This window comes from Vanrija pseudolonga, chromosome 5 (assembly GCF_020906515.1).
Source record: "Vanrija pseudolonga chromosome 5, complete sequence".
Taxonomy (NCBI): Eukaryota; Fungi; Basidiomycota; class Tremellomycetes; order Trichosporonales; family Trichosporonaceae; genus Vanrija; species Vanrija pseudolonga.
Genome location: NC_085853.1, coordinates 2319135 through 2332715, shown reverse-complemented (window position 1 = coordinate 2332715; position 13581 = coordinate 2319135). Strand labels below are relative to the sequence as shown.

Here is a 13581-nt window from a genome sequence, read left to right as displayed (position 1 = left end):
GGGGCACATTAAAGAACTTGCTCCTCGTCGTTCACAACAACAAGCCCTAACCACCTCTCCATCTCTGCTCGCCATGCAGCAACACATCCAGCACCCAACCCCACCAGAAGCCTACGCCTCGACCTCGGCCCAGCCCTCCAAGGGGCTAGAGGTAGGTTACATCCCGCCCGCGGCGCTGACAGTCAAGCCGCAGACGCTCCTCGTCCTCGTCGGCCTGCCGGGCTCAGGCAAGTCAACGCTCGCCAACGCCCTCGTCGCTGCATCCGAGTCGGCAGCGTGGCCTCCCACCGCGCGCCGCTGGGTCCGCGCGAGCCAGGACGACGCACCGAGCAAGCGCCGCCAGGAGGTCGAGGGACTGGTGGCGCGCGCGCTCGCGGACGGGCATAATGTCGTCGTTGACCGCGTCGACTTTGACGCCGAGTGAGTGGGCCCGGTGTGGGGTGGCGTGGGGCGTCGATGGGCTTGATCCATCCGTCGCTGCTGCTGCTGCCGTGCATCTTCTCCCTGCTTGTAATGTCGCTCACACCCCGCAGACAACGAGCCCACTTTGTCAACATAGGCCATGCCGCAACCCCCCGCCCGCGCATCTTCGCGCTGACGCTCACCGTCTCGCAGGCCACTCTCCGCGGGAGGCTGTCCCAGCGCACAGGTCACCCGACGATCCCGGACGCGGAGCAGGGCCTGGCCGTGCTGGACAAGATGCAGCGGGCGTATTCTCCGCCGCGGCCGACCGGCGGGGAGGGTTTCGACAGGCTGTACACGCTCGACGAGGTACAGCAGCCTCTACCCGGCACGGCGTGGACGCCCGAGCGGCTGCTCGACATCCTCTCCCGCGTGGAGCGGGGTGCGGTCGAGCGCGGCGCGGCGGGCGGCGACGGCGGGCGCGACCGCGGCGCATATGCCGGCGGCTACGTCTACGGCCGGTACGGGCCTGGCGGGTACGCCGGCGGCGCGTACGGCTTCACGGGCGCCAAGAGGGACGGGTATGGGTATCCCCCGCGCCGGGACGACGGCGGCGGCCGCGGCGCGCAGCACAACGGCGTCAAGCGCGAGTATGCGCAGCCGTACGGCCAGCGGTACGGCCGCGAGCAGCACCTCTCGCCGCCAGGCCATCCGCCCCCGGGCTGGGCTGGGCCGGGCGTGCCGGGCTGGGGCGGCGTGAACGGCGCACCTGGCGCCGGAGGGGGGGAGCATGCCGTGCCCCCGCACATTGTCTTCTCGGCGCCGCCGCGGCGCAACGGCGCAGGTGCTCAGCCGCGTCAGTAAGTCCGACACGATGGTCACAATCACGGGACATGGTCATAATGCTTCATCTTGGAGATACAACGTGTACAGTGGTGTACAGTAATAATGCAATGCTACAACGGTTGGCGAGTCTGTTCTAGGCTCTAGAGTGTCTCGGTGTCGTTGGGTGCTATTGCCACAGGCGCGGCGAGTGGGGCGCAGCAGGGGAGGCATCGTACTCGCTTCCCCAGGGCGCCGCCGGCGTTGTTGTAGGAGAAGCAGCGGGCGACGACGAGCGCGAGCGGCGGGCACGGTCGGCCGCGTCGCGGGCCTTGCATGCGTCGGTGCGGGCGAGGCGCGCGTCGGCGGACGGCGCGTCGAGGCCAAACTCGGCTCGGACAGAGTCGAACGCTGCAGCAAAGTGGGGCATCTGGGGGGAGCGTCAGCGCCTGCCTCCAACAAACAAGCAAAGGAAACTCACGACTTGCTCAAGCGCGTCAAGCTTGCCGCGCACCTGCTCCCTTGACCGCCTGCGCGCGGCGCCCTCGGCGACGTAGCTAAAGATGACAGAGTACGCGAACGCCTTCTCGCTCGGCGCGGCGTGGTCGAGCGCGGCGCGCACGTCGCCGCTGGACGCGTACGCTGTCGAGCGGTGGCACGGGCCCATGGACGAGGACGAGGTGGAGGACGAGGAGGAGGAGGAGCGCGAGAGCGTGAAGCTGTGCGGGATCGCGTGGGTGTGTGGGCGGGTGGACTCCATGGTGTGTGGGCGGGTGGACTCCACGGTGTGTGGGTGGGTGGTGCCGAGGTCTCAGTGATGCTTGCAGTAGTGGTCAATGCAGTGAGCGAGGTCGTGCGTGTCATTCAGCTGGCCATGCATGCACCCCGTCAGTACTTATAAGCATTGCAGCGACGTTGCTGCTGACCGAGGCATCGTTGTTGATATTTTCCAAGTGGGACAGCTTACGCAGCAAAATGTCTCAGCGTGCGTAGTGGCCGAGGGGCCAAGCAGCCGCGCTGCCGAGCCTCGACCGTCCGTCCGCATCGGCCTGGTTCTCGTCCACTTTGGCTCGGTCGGCTACTCGTGCTGCTAGCAGCACATGCAGCACATGTACAGCGCAGCGCAGCCAGCGGCAGCCGAGGCGCGGCTACAACCCCCCCTACCCCCGCCCCCGTCGGTCTCGCCTCGTCTTGCCCTCGGCCACAACGGCACCGTGGTTGCATGCCGCACAAAATCCGCCACCGGGCGCCTGGTGGCCGGCCGAGAGGAGCACTCCGACGACTTCGGGAGCGTCGACATCCTCCCAGTCCTCCACCTCGGGGTCTTGCTGCTGCACAAACAAACACATGCACACGATAGACGGAATATCAGAATACAAACAATACACACATACACATGCACGGCGCCCGACCGCCTAGTTGTTGTCGTCAAGCTCGATCCACTCGCTGTCCCCCTCGCGCGAGCCGACGAGCCGGCGCACACGCCCATCTCGGCGCGGCTCGCCCTCCCCCTCCCCCTCGGTCACGCCCGCGAGCGCTTCGAGTTCGGGCGTGATGCGGAGGCCTTGCTGGCGGCGGACAACAAGGGAGGATGGTGCAAACTGGGGCATCTGGGTGTGTGAGCGAGGTTGATAAGAAAAGAACAACAAGTTCGGGACGTCGCCGGCGTCGTTGCCCGCTGCTGCGTACTACTCACCCGCCTCTCCAACAGGTGCAGCTTCTGCGAGATATCCGCCCTCGTGGCGCCCTTTGCGCGCTTCGCGTCCACGTACGCGGAGAGCACGGACGCGGCGTACGCTGGGTCCTGGGCATGTATGCTGCCGAGGGCGGCTTCGACGTCGCGCGAGGTCGTGATGGGCGTTGTTCCGGCCTAGCCGGGGGTCAGCGATGTCTCGGCTGGCAGTGGCCGAGCCAGAAGCGACGTACGTAGATGCCCTCTGCGCGCTGGGATTTCCGCTGTGCGCGCCATGCCGACAGGCCCGGCTTGGAGCTTGTCGAGTCGGCCACGGACGCGGGCGTCGAGGCGGCTGGTGTTGTGGTGGCTGTGCTTGAGCCCGAGTCGGACATGAGGGAGGGTGGCATGGTGGGTGGTGGGGGTTGGTGGGTGGTGTGGCTGGGTGTTGTTGTGGAAGAGTACTGCTACTGCGCTCTACTGCTTGTTGTTGTTGTGCTCCCCCTCCCCCCTCCTCCCCCTCCCTCGCATATATACCATCTCCCTCATCCTCGCATTCGCAATGCATAAAGCAGAGCCGGCACGATCCCGACCACCGACCCGGCACGACAGTCGGTGCGTCCCACGAATCCCGGGCACACCGCAGTGTGGAAAATCGCAACAACGTGGAAAAAAGTTGCGAATGTTGGATACTGCTGTCGAGTCGTTGGAATATTGCGAATGCCACTAGAAATATAGGATATTACGGGCTGCAGAATAGGTCATGACGCGGTCGCGCGCGCCGGCACGGTCTTGACTTGCGCGTATACGTGCCTCTGATAGGTCAAGACACCTGCATAGAGCCCGATAATACCTATCAAGAGCGTCGAACCCGCGGCCCAGCGTCGGAGGAAGCCGACGCCTCACCCAGTGATTGTTTTCCGAGTGCCTTAAATGATTTCCGAGGGCCTGAAGAGGTGCGTGAGCGAGGCGTTGTAGATCGGAAATCAGTCGTGCGTGAGCGAGGTAGCAAGCGAGTGAGCATCGGAAATCAGCGTGCATGCGTCGTGAGCTGTGATGGGCGACGATGTTGTGTTAGTAAGCACGAAGGGGGGCTCGCTGGCTTGGTAGAGTGTTGGGAATAATGTTGAGAGCAATGCGGCTTTGCGCGCGGCAGGCAGTGCCAAGACAAGAGATACGAGTCAACAGTCACACGTCAGTCGAGCAGAGCGCAGCGCAGCGCAGCACGTCACGTCGTCGTCGGGGCCTGGCCGACTCAACGCCGTGTTTGGTTCGCCCGCTCGCTTATGCTCGGGCTTGCGGCGATGGGAATGCGATGGGGTGGGAGGGGGATGTAGGTGGGAGGTTGTGTGAGGTGGGGGGGTGCTCGATACGAGGCGAGTTGAAGCGAGCTTGTGGAGATTGAGAGCAACGATGGGCTCGAGCAACAACTAGAGCAATCAACTGGGCAGCAGCATTTGTACATACTGGCAGCACTTGTACTCGCGCCTTGCTCTCTCGCACCGGGGCGTACAGCTCCCTCCACGTCGAGGACGCGACGTGCGTCAACGGACGAGGGCGACACGGTGTCGCGGTGGGCGGTACACACCCCACACCCGGCATCGATAGCGCAGACACCTCACTCGCATGCACAGCACGTCACGACGAGCCTTCCTACCCGCCCCCCTCACACACATCTACGATGACAGCGGCGCCGACGTGCCGGTCGCTTTGCCGACGCGCCGACGCCCGCCGTCGGCCCACGTCCGACGCCGCGCTGATTGTCGTCGCCCGCGGCGTGGCATGGTCGGGCGATGGCCGATAGGCCGTGGCCGCGGCGTGCTGCTCTCGCCTCACGACATGCATCATAGCGCGTGTACTGCTATCTCTCTCGACCCCTCCTCCTCCTCAGCTAAGCCCTACTCCTCGCCGACGCCTACTCGTAGTAGCCCTTCTTGTCGTCGCCCGCCGCACCGCCGCGCTCGAGCACGTGGTCGCTGTCGCGCGGGACCGGCGCGCCAGCCTGCGCGGCGTAGTAGCTCGCATTCGCGTTGGCGCCGGGGGCGGGGGCGTAGGGACTCGCGCCGTAAGCGTACGCCGCGGCGGCGGCGGCGTCGCGCGAGCCGTGGGCGTTGCCTGCAGTGTCAGTGTCGACGGCGCCAGCACACCCACCGTACACCGCCTGCGCGGAGAACGGGCAGTGCGGGCAGTTACACGGCGCGTGCGGCGGCACCTTGTTGCCTGCCTTCGCCTTGGCGTTCGCCTCGAGGCTGTTGGCGACCTTGTTCACCGCGGCGTAGGCCACGCCGGCCTGGATGCCCGTCTTGATGATGCCCATTGTGTGGGGGTTGGCGTTGGTGTGAGGTTGGTTGGTTGGTGGGTGGGTGGGGAGCAGGTGTGAGCTGCGAGAGGAGGTCGTTGGTGTCCATGTCGTCGAGCACCTCGCCGTCCTTTATACCACTCGAGCCCTCTACGCCCTCCGCCGGCCCGACGGCCTCGCTCGCCGCTGCTATGTTTCTGCTCGCCACCCACAGCGGTCTCGACTGCGCGCGGCCGCCAGGCCAGATCAGATCGACGAGCGCCACGCCTCGCCACACCGCCTCGCGCATCTGCGCGTTTCGCGTTTCACTCTACGCGAGCGTCTCGCTACCGGCGTCGGAAGCGAGCGAAGAGCGGCGAATGGCCACGGCAGCGGGCGAGCGAGCGTGTACCTGCAGTGTGGTGCTCGATGCGATGGGTCACAATCATACTGTCCTCAACGCCTCGACGCATGATACGCAACACTGCATATGATACCTAACACTGCCTATGATACCTGGTACACCTCGACAACAATCATAACGGACAGACGTGAAAGTTCATTTTGGGATACACTGGGCGGCGTCGGGGAGGGGACACATGACGGACAGACACTGACGCCGACACGGCTCGGCGCACCGTCGCGCCGCGCCACTGCGCGACGCGACCTCCTACACCTCCCTTGCCCAAGGCCCGACCCAGTGCCACTTCTCCCCCGTCGGCGACACCCCCTCGCCCTCGCCGGCAGGCGCAAAGCCCTCGACGACGCGCGGCTTGTCCCTGCGGCGCGCGCAGATCCAGTAGATGCCGCCCAGGTCGTCGAGGTAGTGGATGCCGATTTCGAGGAGCACCAGCAGCTCCGGCACGACGACAAGCACCGTCTGGGCGGCGGGGGTGTGTACCCATGCTGTTGGCGCGGCGGACCACACGACGTACGCGCCTTGCAGGATGAGGGCGAGCGCGCAGAGGACGAGGAGGAGGCTGCAGCCCCACCTGTTGATCGGGCGCGCGCGGGGCACGGGCAGCCATGTCATCCAGAGTGTGGCGGCGAGGATGGTCGCCGAGACGACGAGGAACAGCACGCCAGAGGCGAGGAGGAGGCCGTTGGTGCCAGAGCCAGTCGGCCGCGCCCAGCCTGCGATGCCGAGCGCGAGGATCACCGCGTACAGCACGTGTCGGCCGGGGTGGACGACGTGGGTGGCCGGGTGCGAGATGGGGCGGTTACGGACCGTCTCGTACCTGTGTGTGGTCAGCTCTTGCGGAGGAGTCAGCGAGCTCACCAGTCGAGGAGGAGGCCGGTGACGGCCTCGAGGAGGATCACCATGCCCGCGTGCACGAGGCACGCGGCAGCGATGGCATCGTGCTTGAACGTGCTCGAGTCGGCGGCGCGGTCCGTCGTGATTTGGTACTGGACGACAAAGGTCGCGACGCGGACTGCGCGGGGGGGTTAGGAAACAGTGACGGTGGGAAGCGCGGAGCACTTACCGGCCGACAACAGCGCCAGAGCCGAGAAGACAAACTTGCGCCCGCCGACACCGGCGACCAGCCGCCCAAAGAACAGCAGCACGAACAGCGCATACAGCACGACATAGGCGATTGACTGGGCCCTGCCGGCGGGGAGGGCGAGGAGGTCCGCCGCCGACGGGGGTGGGGGCTGCGCGAGGGTTGCGGCCATGGGTGGCGAGGGGGGTGGGGTGGGCCAAATGATGTGATAGAGAGAGAAAGCAAACGAGAGTGAATGGGTGAGATAGAGAGAGACGATGCAATGAGTGACAAGTAGGTGGGAGTTGCGAGGCCGCCCGACGATGCTGTGTGAGAAGGAGGAGTGAGTGGAGTTGCGTGTTGACGAGGACGAGCAACAGGTGGCGGCGACAAGGCCGAGTTACGCACAGCCGCTCTGACCGACCGTGACGGCGCGCAGCAAGGTAGGACTCGCCCACTCGCTCACACACTCACACTCGCACGCTTGCTTGCTTCTGTTGCTCTGCTGCTGCTCCAAGGAGCACGTCAAGAACATGGTTGGGGGCAGATCTCCGGTGAGCGGCGACTAGCACTCGGTCAGTCGGTCGGTCGGCGATGGGGAGATGGGAGACATGACGCACGACGAGCCGCGGACATTACCACGCTAACAACGCGGGTGCCGTAAGCTGGCTTGCTTTGATGCATAATCTTTGCGGGGTGGGGCATCGCGTCGTACTTGCTTGCACTATGCATGAACGTGCTCGCTGTCGCTGTCGTGTCAAGACATCGCCGTCGCCGTCGCCGTCACCCCCACCCCCCACCTCCCCGCCGACTCCGGCATCGCGGCACTTAGCTGATGCCGAGGGCGTAATGTTCGGCCCGACCCTGGTCGACTTGGCGGTCGTCCACTTTGTCGACCTCCCCTCTCTCATCTCTCTCTCTCTCATTCACTCCTCTAAGCCTCTCTTGACCTCTCCCACCCCATCAGCCTCGCGCCCTCTCCTCTCCTCGACACGCCGTGCCGTGCCGCGCCCGTAGCCGCACCACCCCGCCACCGCCGCCCAGAACGCGCCTCGGAGTCTCCGCCGCGCAGCTCGACCTCATCGTCCAACTCGACGCTCCCTCGACTTTTCTTCTCAACCCCCCAGGCCGCCTATAAGTCCTCCTCGCCCACCATGACAGCGACAGCCCCCACCCCCACCGCCCCGCACAACCGCCTCAACGAGCCGCATACGCTCAACCCCTACGCGGTGCAGGGCGCAAAGTGGCTCACGGCGCAGCATCCAAAGATGACCGACGACTACTTTGTGCTCTTTGATCGGTATCGCATGACGGTAAGTCGCGCGCGGCGAGGCGCAGCCGAGGCGCATGGCACTGGTACAATGCTGACGGCTAGCTCGGCATGACGGGCAAGGCGTCGAATGTCGTCGCGGCGCTGCAGTCCCGCCTCGCGACGACCAACCCGCAGTGAGTAACGGCTTGCTTGATCCCTGAGCCGCTCAGCTCGGCGCTGACGCGCCTCGCTTTCGCCTCACAGTTACGCCATGGTCGTGATCCACTCGTATGCAGACTACAAGTTTGCCAACGGCGCCTCGCGCGCGCACGTCAGTCACAAGCTGTCCCAGCTCGAGACCCTCGCCCCCGATCACGCCGAGGTCGTCGCCGACATTCGCGCGGCGTACGGGCTCAACAGGAGCCATATGACGGACACTGGGCGTGTCGTGCCCGTCGACGTGGGGCCACGCACACGCGCCGAGCGCGCAAGATACTTCCTCACGGGGCGGCAGCCGGCCATTGTCCGCGCTGTGCCCTCTGCCGACGCCAACTCGCCGTTCGTGCCCCTCCCCGCTGAGCCTGGGGACCGCGCACACCCGTCGGATACCGCCGCGCCAGTGTTCCGCGTGCGCACGGGCGAGAGGGCGCCGCCGCCGTATGCGGCCAACGCGGAGAGCGCGCGCGTGCGCGAGCTCAAGGAGGTGCTCGCGGCTGAGACTCGCCGGAGAGAGGAGCTCGAGGCCGAGGTTGTGGAGCTCAAAGCGAGGCTCGCGGAGCGAGAATAGAGGGTTAGCGCGCATGGCATAGATTTGTTGCATGCAACAGCGATACATTGGTTCATACAGTGCACATGCCGGCTTCGATACTTGCTTCTCGGCGTGGGCGCCCCGCCCTACTCCAACCCCCCAAGGTCCATGCCCTCGGCCAAAGGCCACAGCTGCGCCGCCGAGAAGATCACCTCGGTGAGCCGGTTACCATGGCTCTCACCGCTGGGCGACGGCTGGAGGTGCTCATTGACAGCGGCAGGAAACAAGTCTGACACATCGGTGCGCGACTCGGTCTCGACCGGGGTTGTTAGCGTCGCCGTGTGGCCTGCGCTGTGCGTGACTGGGGCAGGAGGAGGCGGAGCGGCGTCATCGTCCTGCAGCGGCCATGGCAGCACGCCTGAGCGCCGCGCTTTGAGGACGAGGCGTCTGAGCAGCGGCGCGAGCGGATAGCCTGGCATTGCGGGTAGCTGTCGGACTAGCACGTCGAGATCGGCGCCGATTCTGTACTGGTCGCTGTGCTCGGGCATAAGCGTCGCGAGGCGCAGGAGGGCACGGGCGGCAAACACGGTGCCGACGTCTGTGGGGTCAGTGGAGCACGGAGGGCGAGGAAGCGGGCATGCGCACGGTAGTAGCGATTGCCTGGGGGTGTCAGTTGGGTTCTTTGACGAAAACCAGAGCTGCTCACCAAAGGGGACAGTCTCCGAGTGTGGGCCTCGGATGAAGGTCGAGACGATAAAGTTGGCCGCCTCCATCGCGGCGATGAGCAGGCGCGTGCGCTCCGCGCTCATGATCTGAATGGAGCGCGTCGAGATTCCGCTGAGCAGGAGCGAGTTGGTCTGAAGGCTGGGGGTTTAGCTGTCATGGCAGACCTGGCAGCTTACATTGCATTGGCTCTTTGTAGCTCCACTAGGCAGGGGTCAGAATGCATTCCGTGGCGCTCCACTCACGCTGGTGGAAGAGGAAGTGGTCCCTCCCGACACCGCTCTCGACTGTGATAAGTCAGCAGTAGCCCTACCCCAGACAACACCGCACTCACCATAATACTTGGACCAGTAGTGGTACAGACTCTCCAAGCTGTCATTGACCTTGAGGATCTCCATCAGTGTCGGTGGTGCGTCGCGGATCCTGTCGAGGTACCACGCCCGGTGGAGGGTCACTGCGGAGTCAGCTTGGCATAGGCAAGGCTACAACTGGACTCACTCCTAGGGAGCATAAACTCGATCGCGACGATGAACCTGCTGTCGAGGACGGTGGTGTACGGCAACTTGAGGAAGTGACGCAGGTGGTCGAGCGACTCGTCAAGGAAGGGCACCGGTCTGCCTTCACCAAAGGCCATTCTGAGTGGGTCAGCTTTCGGTCGGCTCTATCACCCACTCCATGCGTTGCTTTGTGATCTGAGGAAGTCAGTTGATGTTATGTGCCGTGACCTCCAACTCACCGCCAGCCAGCAACGCACGTCGCCGACACCGCGCCGAATGCTCATCTCGGAACGCGTAGAGCCTGGGCCCAGGTTGAGTAGCACGGCGAGCTCATTGTGGAAGTCCATCTCCATCGCCATGCTCATTGCGTGGTCTGGTGCGTCAGCTTGAGCAGTACAGCAAAGCTCACTGATTCGGCGCCACTGCATGTCGCTGAAGCAGCCCATGATGCACATGGCCCTGACTCTGTCGAGCTGGTTGATCGGCGAGAACATGGTCCAGCTGGCTGAGCGGGTCAGCGAGGCGCGCCAAGGTTACCCACTCATGACTTTGGTGAGCTGGATGCACTGCAGGTGAAGCAGGGAGATCTCCTTGTTGGCCTCCTGGCAGCGAACCATGAATGTGATGATGACGGTGAGGGTGAACGGGAAGCGCATGCGGAGACTGATATGATCAGTACAGGTCAAACCCAGTTTGCTCACAGCTCGAACGTGTCCGTCTCAAGGTCAAAGATTGGAATGAACGGGTGGCTGTTGGCCATGAACCTGGCATGGTCAGCGTATACCCAACTTGCGCCACTCACAGATCAAACATTGCCCGCCCTTCCTCTTCGGTGCAGAATCCCTCGTCGATGGGGTTGGTGTGCGACGTGCCATAGTCCTCCCAGACGGCCGTGAGTCGCTCCCTCGTGAGGTTGACCATGTCCGACTCGAGAATGTCCACTGCACGGCGATCTCTCCCACCCATCCAGGTCAACGCGAGACGGTGACCCTCGTCCAACAGTGTTGCACGCTCCGAAAGCACCGTCATGTCGCGGTATGGCTGTGAGCGTGCCGCCGCCTCGAGTGGGTTGTCGTCATACGGCCCGTCGTCGATCTCAAACTCGAAATGGTCCGTCTCGCAGTTGCCATTGTCGAAGTCAGGCGGTTCGGGGATGTACGGCACCGTCGACGGCCCAGAAGTCGACGGGCCGTTGGTCGCGGGCGCAGGTGGGCCTGGCGTGGTGGTCGGCGGGGCGGAGGGAACCGATGCCGGGACACTTGGCGGCCCGGACCCGCCGCCGTTGTTGAACCCGCGCACCGGCGACGTGCCAGCAGAGTTGTTGGTGTGGTCATCGTCCGATGCGCTCGGGATCCGCATGCGCCGCGGCCCAGGCAGGGGGTAGGTCGGTACCAAGGAGGATGACGACGGCGTCGCGACGATCGGTGGCCTCACGCTCGGTGGGCCGTGGTTGCTCGTGCTCGGCAGCATGGGCTCGAACGTCGGGCTCGTCTGCAGAGGCAGGTGCGGCGTGTCGGGCGAGAGGATCTGGAAGTCGATCGGCTGCCCCGAGTTCGACCGGCTCGGGTACGACGGCGGCGGCGGGGGCTGTGGGGCACCTAGCGACGGCCGGTGGGAGGGCGGCGCTGGCGTCGGCGGGAACGACGGCGTGTGCGTCTGCGCCTGCGCCGCCGCGAGCTGCGACTGCTGCTGTGACATGCCTTGCAGGAGGGAGCGCATCTCGGCGAGCTGCTCCCTCAGCGTCGTGACCTCGGCCTGGAGGCCGCCGTTGCTGGCGGGTTAGCGCTCCGCAGACTTCAGAACCCACCTGTCGTCATCGTCTGGGCTCACGCCCGCGCGGCTACGCTTCCTCGGTGCTGGTGTCGCCTTGTCTTCTTCGACAAACGACCGGTCGAACGTGCACTCGAGCTTGCGCATCTTGCAGCGCTTGCACGGCGGGTTCTCCTTGTCGACGCACTTGATTCGCATCTTCTTGCAGTTGTCCTGGGTGGAGGTCAGCGGCGAGCGGGTAGTGGCATGCGACATACACATGCTCCTGGGATATGTTAGCGGGTTCCAAGGGGGGTTAGTGCTGCTGCTGCTGCTACTCACGCAACGAGTTGTCTCTTGGGTTGCGGATCAGAGTCGCGCTGTGGGTCGAGGACGATGACGACGATGCGGCCAAGGGTGGAGGCGGTGGTGGTGGTGGCTGCGACTGGGCCGACAGCCTCCTCCGCTCGTCCTGGTGGTTTGATGTCATGGCCTGAGATCCATGAGGTGGTGGGTGTCTGGGTTGCCTTGCGTCGTCGTCCCAAGGCCCTCTGTACAACGTCGAGAGATGTGCGATGCAACAACAGAAATTGTAGATTATTGCCAGGAAATCGCATCGCGGATCAACATCCTCCCACCCAGGGAGCAGCACCATGCGGTACCACATAAAATCACGTGATGTTGCAGGGTAGACACGTGAGAGTCGCATGGCGGACACGTGTCATCGGATCCGGCCGACACCGCGCGCCGCGCTTGGTGATGGGGCGGCGAAGGAGGAGCGGCGACGGCGATGGCGACGGAGGGCTAAACGCGGCGACTGCAAGCTTGGCGCGCGCCTGAGCATCCTCGCCCCCTAACAGCCACGCGCTACGTCTTATTGCATCAGCACCTAGGGTATATGGAAACATGTGGCTGCCGTAATGCTGGAAAGAGACGCGTCGGGGAATGAAGACCACCACTTGCCAAGGGCGAGGATGTAAGAATAGGTCGGGAACAGCCACCACCAACAAGGTGGCGGCGGTAAGCCGACTGACTGCAACGCGTCTGAGCTGCTAACACCACGGCCTCGGTGAGCGGTCCGTTGTGGCCTTGGAAACAAGGATTTGGATGCCACCAGGGCGGGAAGGGTGACTTCACACACGCGTCTATTAAAAGTGTAAGACGTCGTCAGTGGTTGCGCTTCTATTACAACGCGCGCGGGTCTGTTGATAGAAAGGTTGAAATGGGCGGCACAGAGGCGGTGAAGACGGGGAGAGCGGCGGGGAAAGCCAACTCTATGTAAGTGTACCTCATCTCCGGGTCCCTCCCTCTGCCTCGACTTCAATGTCACCTTGTTCCTGGGCCACCCTGAGTGAAGAGGGGGAGTCGCAACCTCTTCTATCATGCTGCGAGTTTCATTGCTGAACCACCATCCCAGTAGGAACGATACCTTCAGGGCTGGGGAAGGCAGGTGGTGTTATTCCGAGCAGCAGGCGATTTCGCTAGGGAGGTACAGGACGGACAGACGGCGCGGAAGTGGCGACGGAAGTCGTCGTCAACGAACGTCCGCGGCGTTGGAATCAAGGTTCGCCTGCCTTACTTCAAGGTTGGCTGAAACTCTTCTCCACGCAGCACATGGTGGGCGCGCACACTGCCCACCGCCGTTGCTCGCGTACGTGCGTGCGTGCTTTAGCGTGCATGCGTCGTGGTTTCAGGAGATTGACGCGCACAACTGTGGGGAGGACGGACGGCGCACCACCAACGCCATCTTCACTCCGGGAACCGTGGGAGCTCCCCGCCCGTTGTGCTCCCCAGACGGCGTACCCAACGGTCACCGCTGGCAGCAACGATGCACCACGACCTCGGAAGGTGTTCATGGATCGTGTTCTGACATTGCATCTTTCACCTCTGTTGCATTGCTCACCACTTACTGGCAGGCTGGACCGTTGCCATCGACACGCGACTGTAACTCGCCCTC

At 64.2% G+C, this 13581-nt stretch overlaps 7 protein-coding genes across 7 annotated transcripts; 2 read left to right on the top strand and 5 right to left on the bottom strand.

Moving 5' to 3' along the window:
• Positions 1 to 51: 51 nt before the first annotated feature.
• On the top strand, positions 52 to 1266 carry BHLH140 (Transcription factor; the record flags this gene model as incomplete). Its single annotated transcript, XM_062774130.1, has 3 exons — positions 52 to 151; positions 188 to 420; positions 534 to 1266. Exons 1-3 carry the CDS (start codon positions 74 to 76, stop codon positions 1264 to 1266), a joined length of 1044 nt encoding a protein of 347 aa, XP_062630114.1. The 5' UTR covers positions 52 to 73.
• Positions 1267 to 1414: 148 nt separating this feature from the next.
• On the bottom strand, positions 1415 to 1984 carry LOC62_05G007610 (uncharacterized protein; the record flags this gene model as incomplete). Its single annotated transcript, XM_062774129.1, has 2 exons — positions 1415 to 1654; positions 1706 to 1984. The coding sequence occupies 2 exons, from the start codon at positions 1982 to 1984 to the stop codon at positions 1415 to 1417; spliced, it is 519 nt and encodes a 172-aa protein (XP_062630113.1).
• Positions 1985 to 2639: 655 nt separating this feature from the next.
• On the bottom strand, positions 2640 to 3329 carry LOC62_05G007609 (uncharacterized protein; the record flags this gene model as incomplete). The annotated part of the gene is made up of 3 exons (XM_062774128.1): positions 3151 to 3329; positions 2921 to 3094; positions 2640 to 2834 (listed from the first exon to the last, which is right to left on the bottom strand). Exons 1-3 carry the CDS (start codon positions 3304 to 3306, stop codon positions 2640 to 2642), a joined length of 525 nt encoding a protein of 174 aa, XP_062630112.1. The 5' UTR covers positions 3307 to 3329.
• A 1482-nt stretch (positions 3330 to 4811) lies between these two features.
• Positions 4812 to 5213, bottom strand: LOC62_05G007608 (uncharacterized protein; the record flags this gene model as incomplete). Its single annotated transcript, XM_062774127.1, has 2 exons — positions 4812 to 5011; positions 5048 to 5213. 2 exons carry the CDS (start codon positions 5211 to 5213, stop codon positions 4812 to 4814), a joined length of 366 nt encoding a protein of 121 aa, XP_062630111.1.
• A 430-nt stretch (positions 5214 to 5643) lies between these two features.
• LOC62_05G007607 (uncharacterized protein) lies at positions 5644 to 7185 on the bottom strand. The gene is made up of 3 exons (XM_062774126.1): positions 6659 to 7185; positions 6454 to 6607; positions 5644 to 6412 (listed from the first exon to the last, which is right to left on the bottom strand). Exons 1-3 carry the CDS (start codon positions 6846 to 6848, stop codon positions 5845 to 5847), a joined length of 912 nt encoding a protein of 303 aa, XP_062630110.1. The 5' UTR covers positions 6849 to 7185; the 3' UTR covers positions 5644 to 5844.
• Positions 7186 to 7553: 368 nt separating this feature from the next.
• LOC62_05G007606 (uncharacterized protein) lies at positions 7554 to 8736 on the top strand. The gene is made up of 3 exons (XM_062774125.1): positions 7554 to 7968; positions 8031 to 8101; positions 8172 to 8736. Exons 1-3 carry the CDS (start codon positions 7810 to 7812, stop codon positions 8692 to 8694), a joined length of 753 nt encoding a protein of 250 aa, XP_062630109.1. The 5' UTR covers positions 7554 to 7809; the 3' UTR covers positions 8695 to 8736.
• On the bottom strand, positions 8728 to 12185 carry LOC62_05G007605 (uncharacterized protein). The gene is made up of 14 exons (XM_062774124.1): positions 11963 to 12185; positions 11683 to 11858; positions 10678 to 11646; positions 10577 to 10639; positions 10417 to 10538; positions 10285 to 10380; positions 10133 to 10248; positions 10051 to 10070; positions 9877 to 10013; positions 9713 to 9832; positions 9624 to 9665; positions 9558 to 9582; positions 9362 to 9519; positions 8728 to 9253 (listed from the first exon to the last, which is right to left on the bottom strand). Exons 2-14 carry the CDS (start codon positions 11841 to 11843, stop codon positions 8802 to 8804), a joined length of 2481 nt encoding a protein of 826 aa, XP_062630108.1. The 5' UTR covers positions 11844 to 11858; positions 11963 to 12185; the 3' UTR covers positions 8728 to 8801.
• Between the last annotated feature and the right edge of the window lie 1396 nt (positions 12186 to 13581).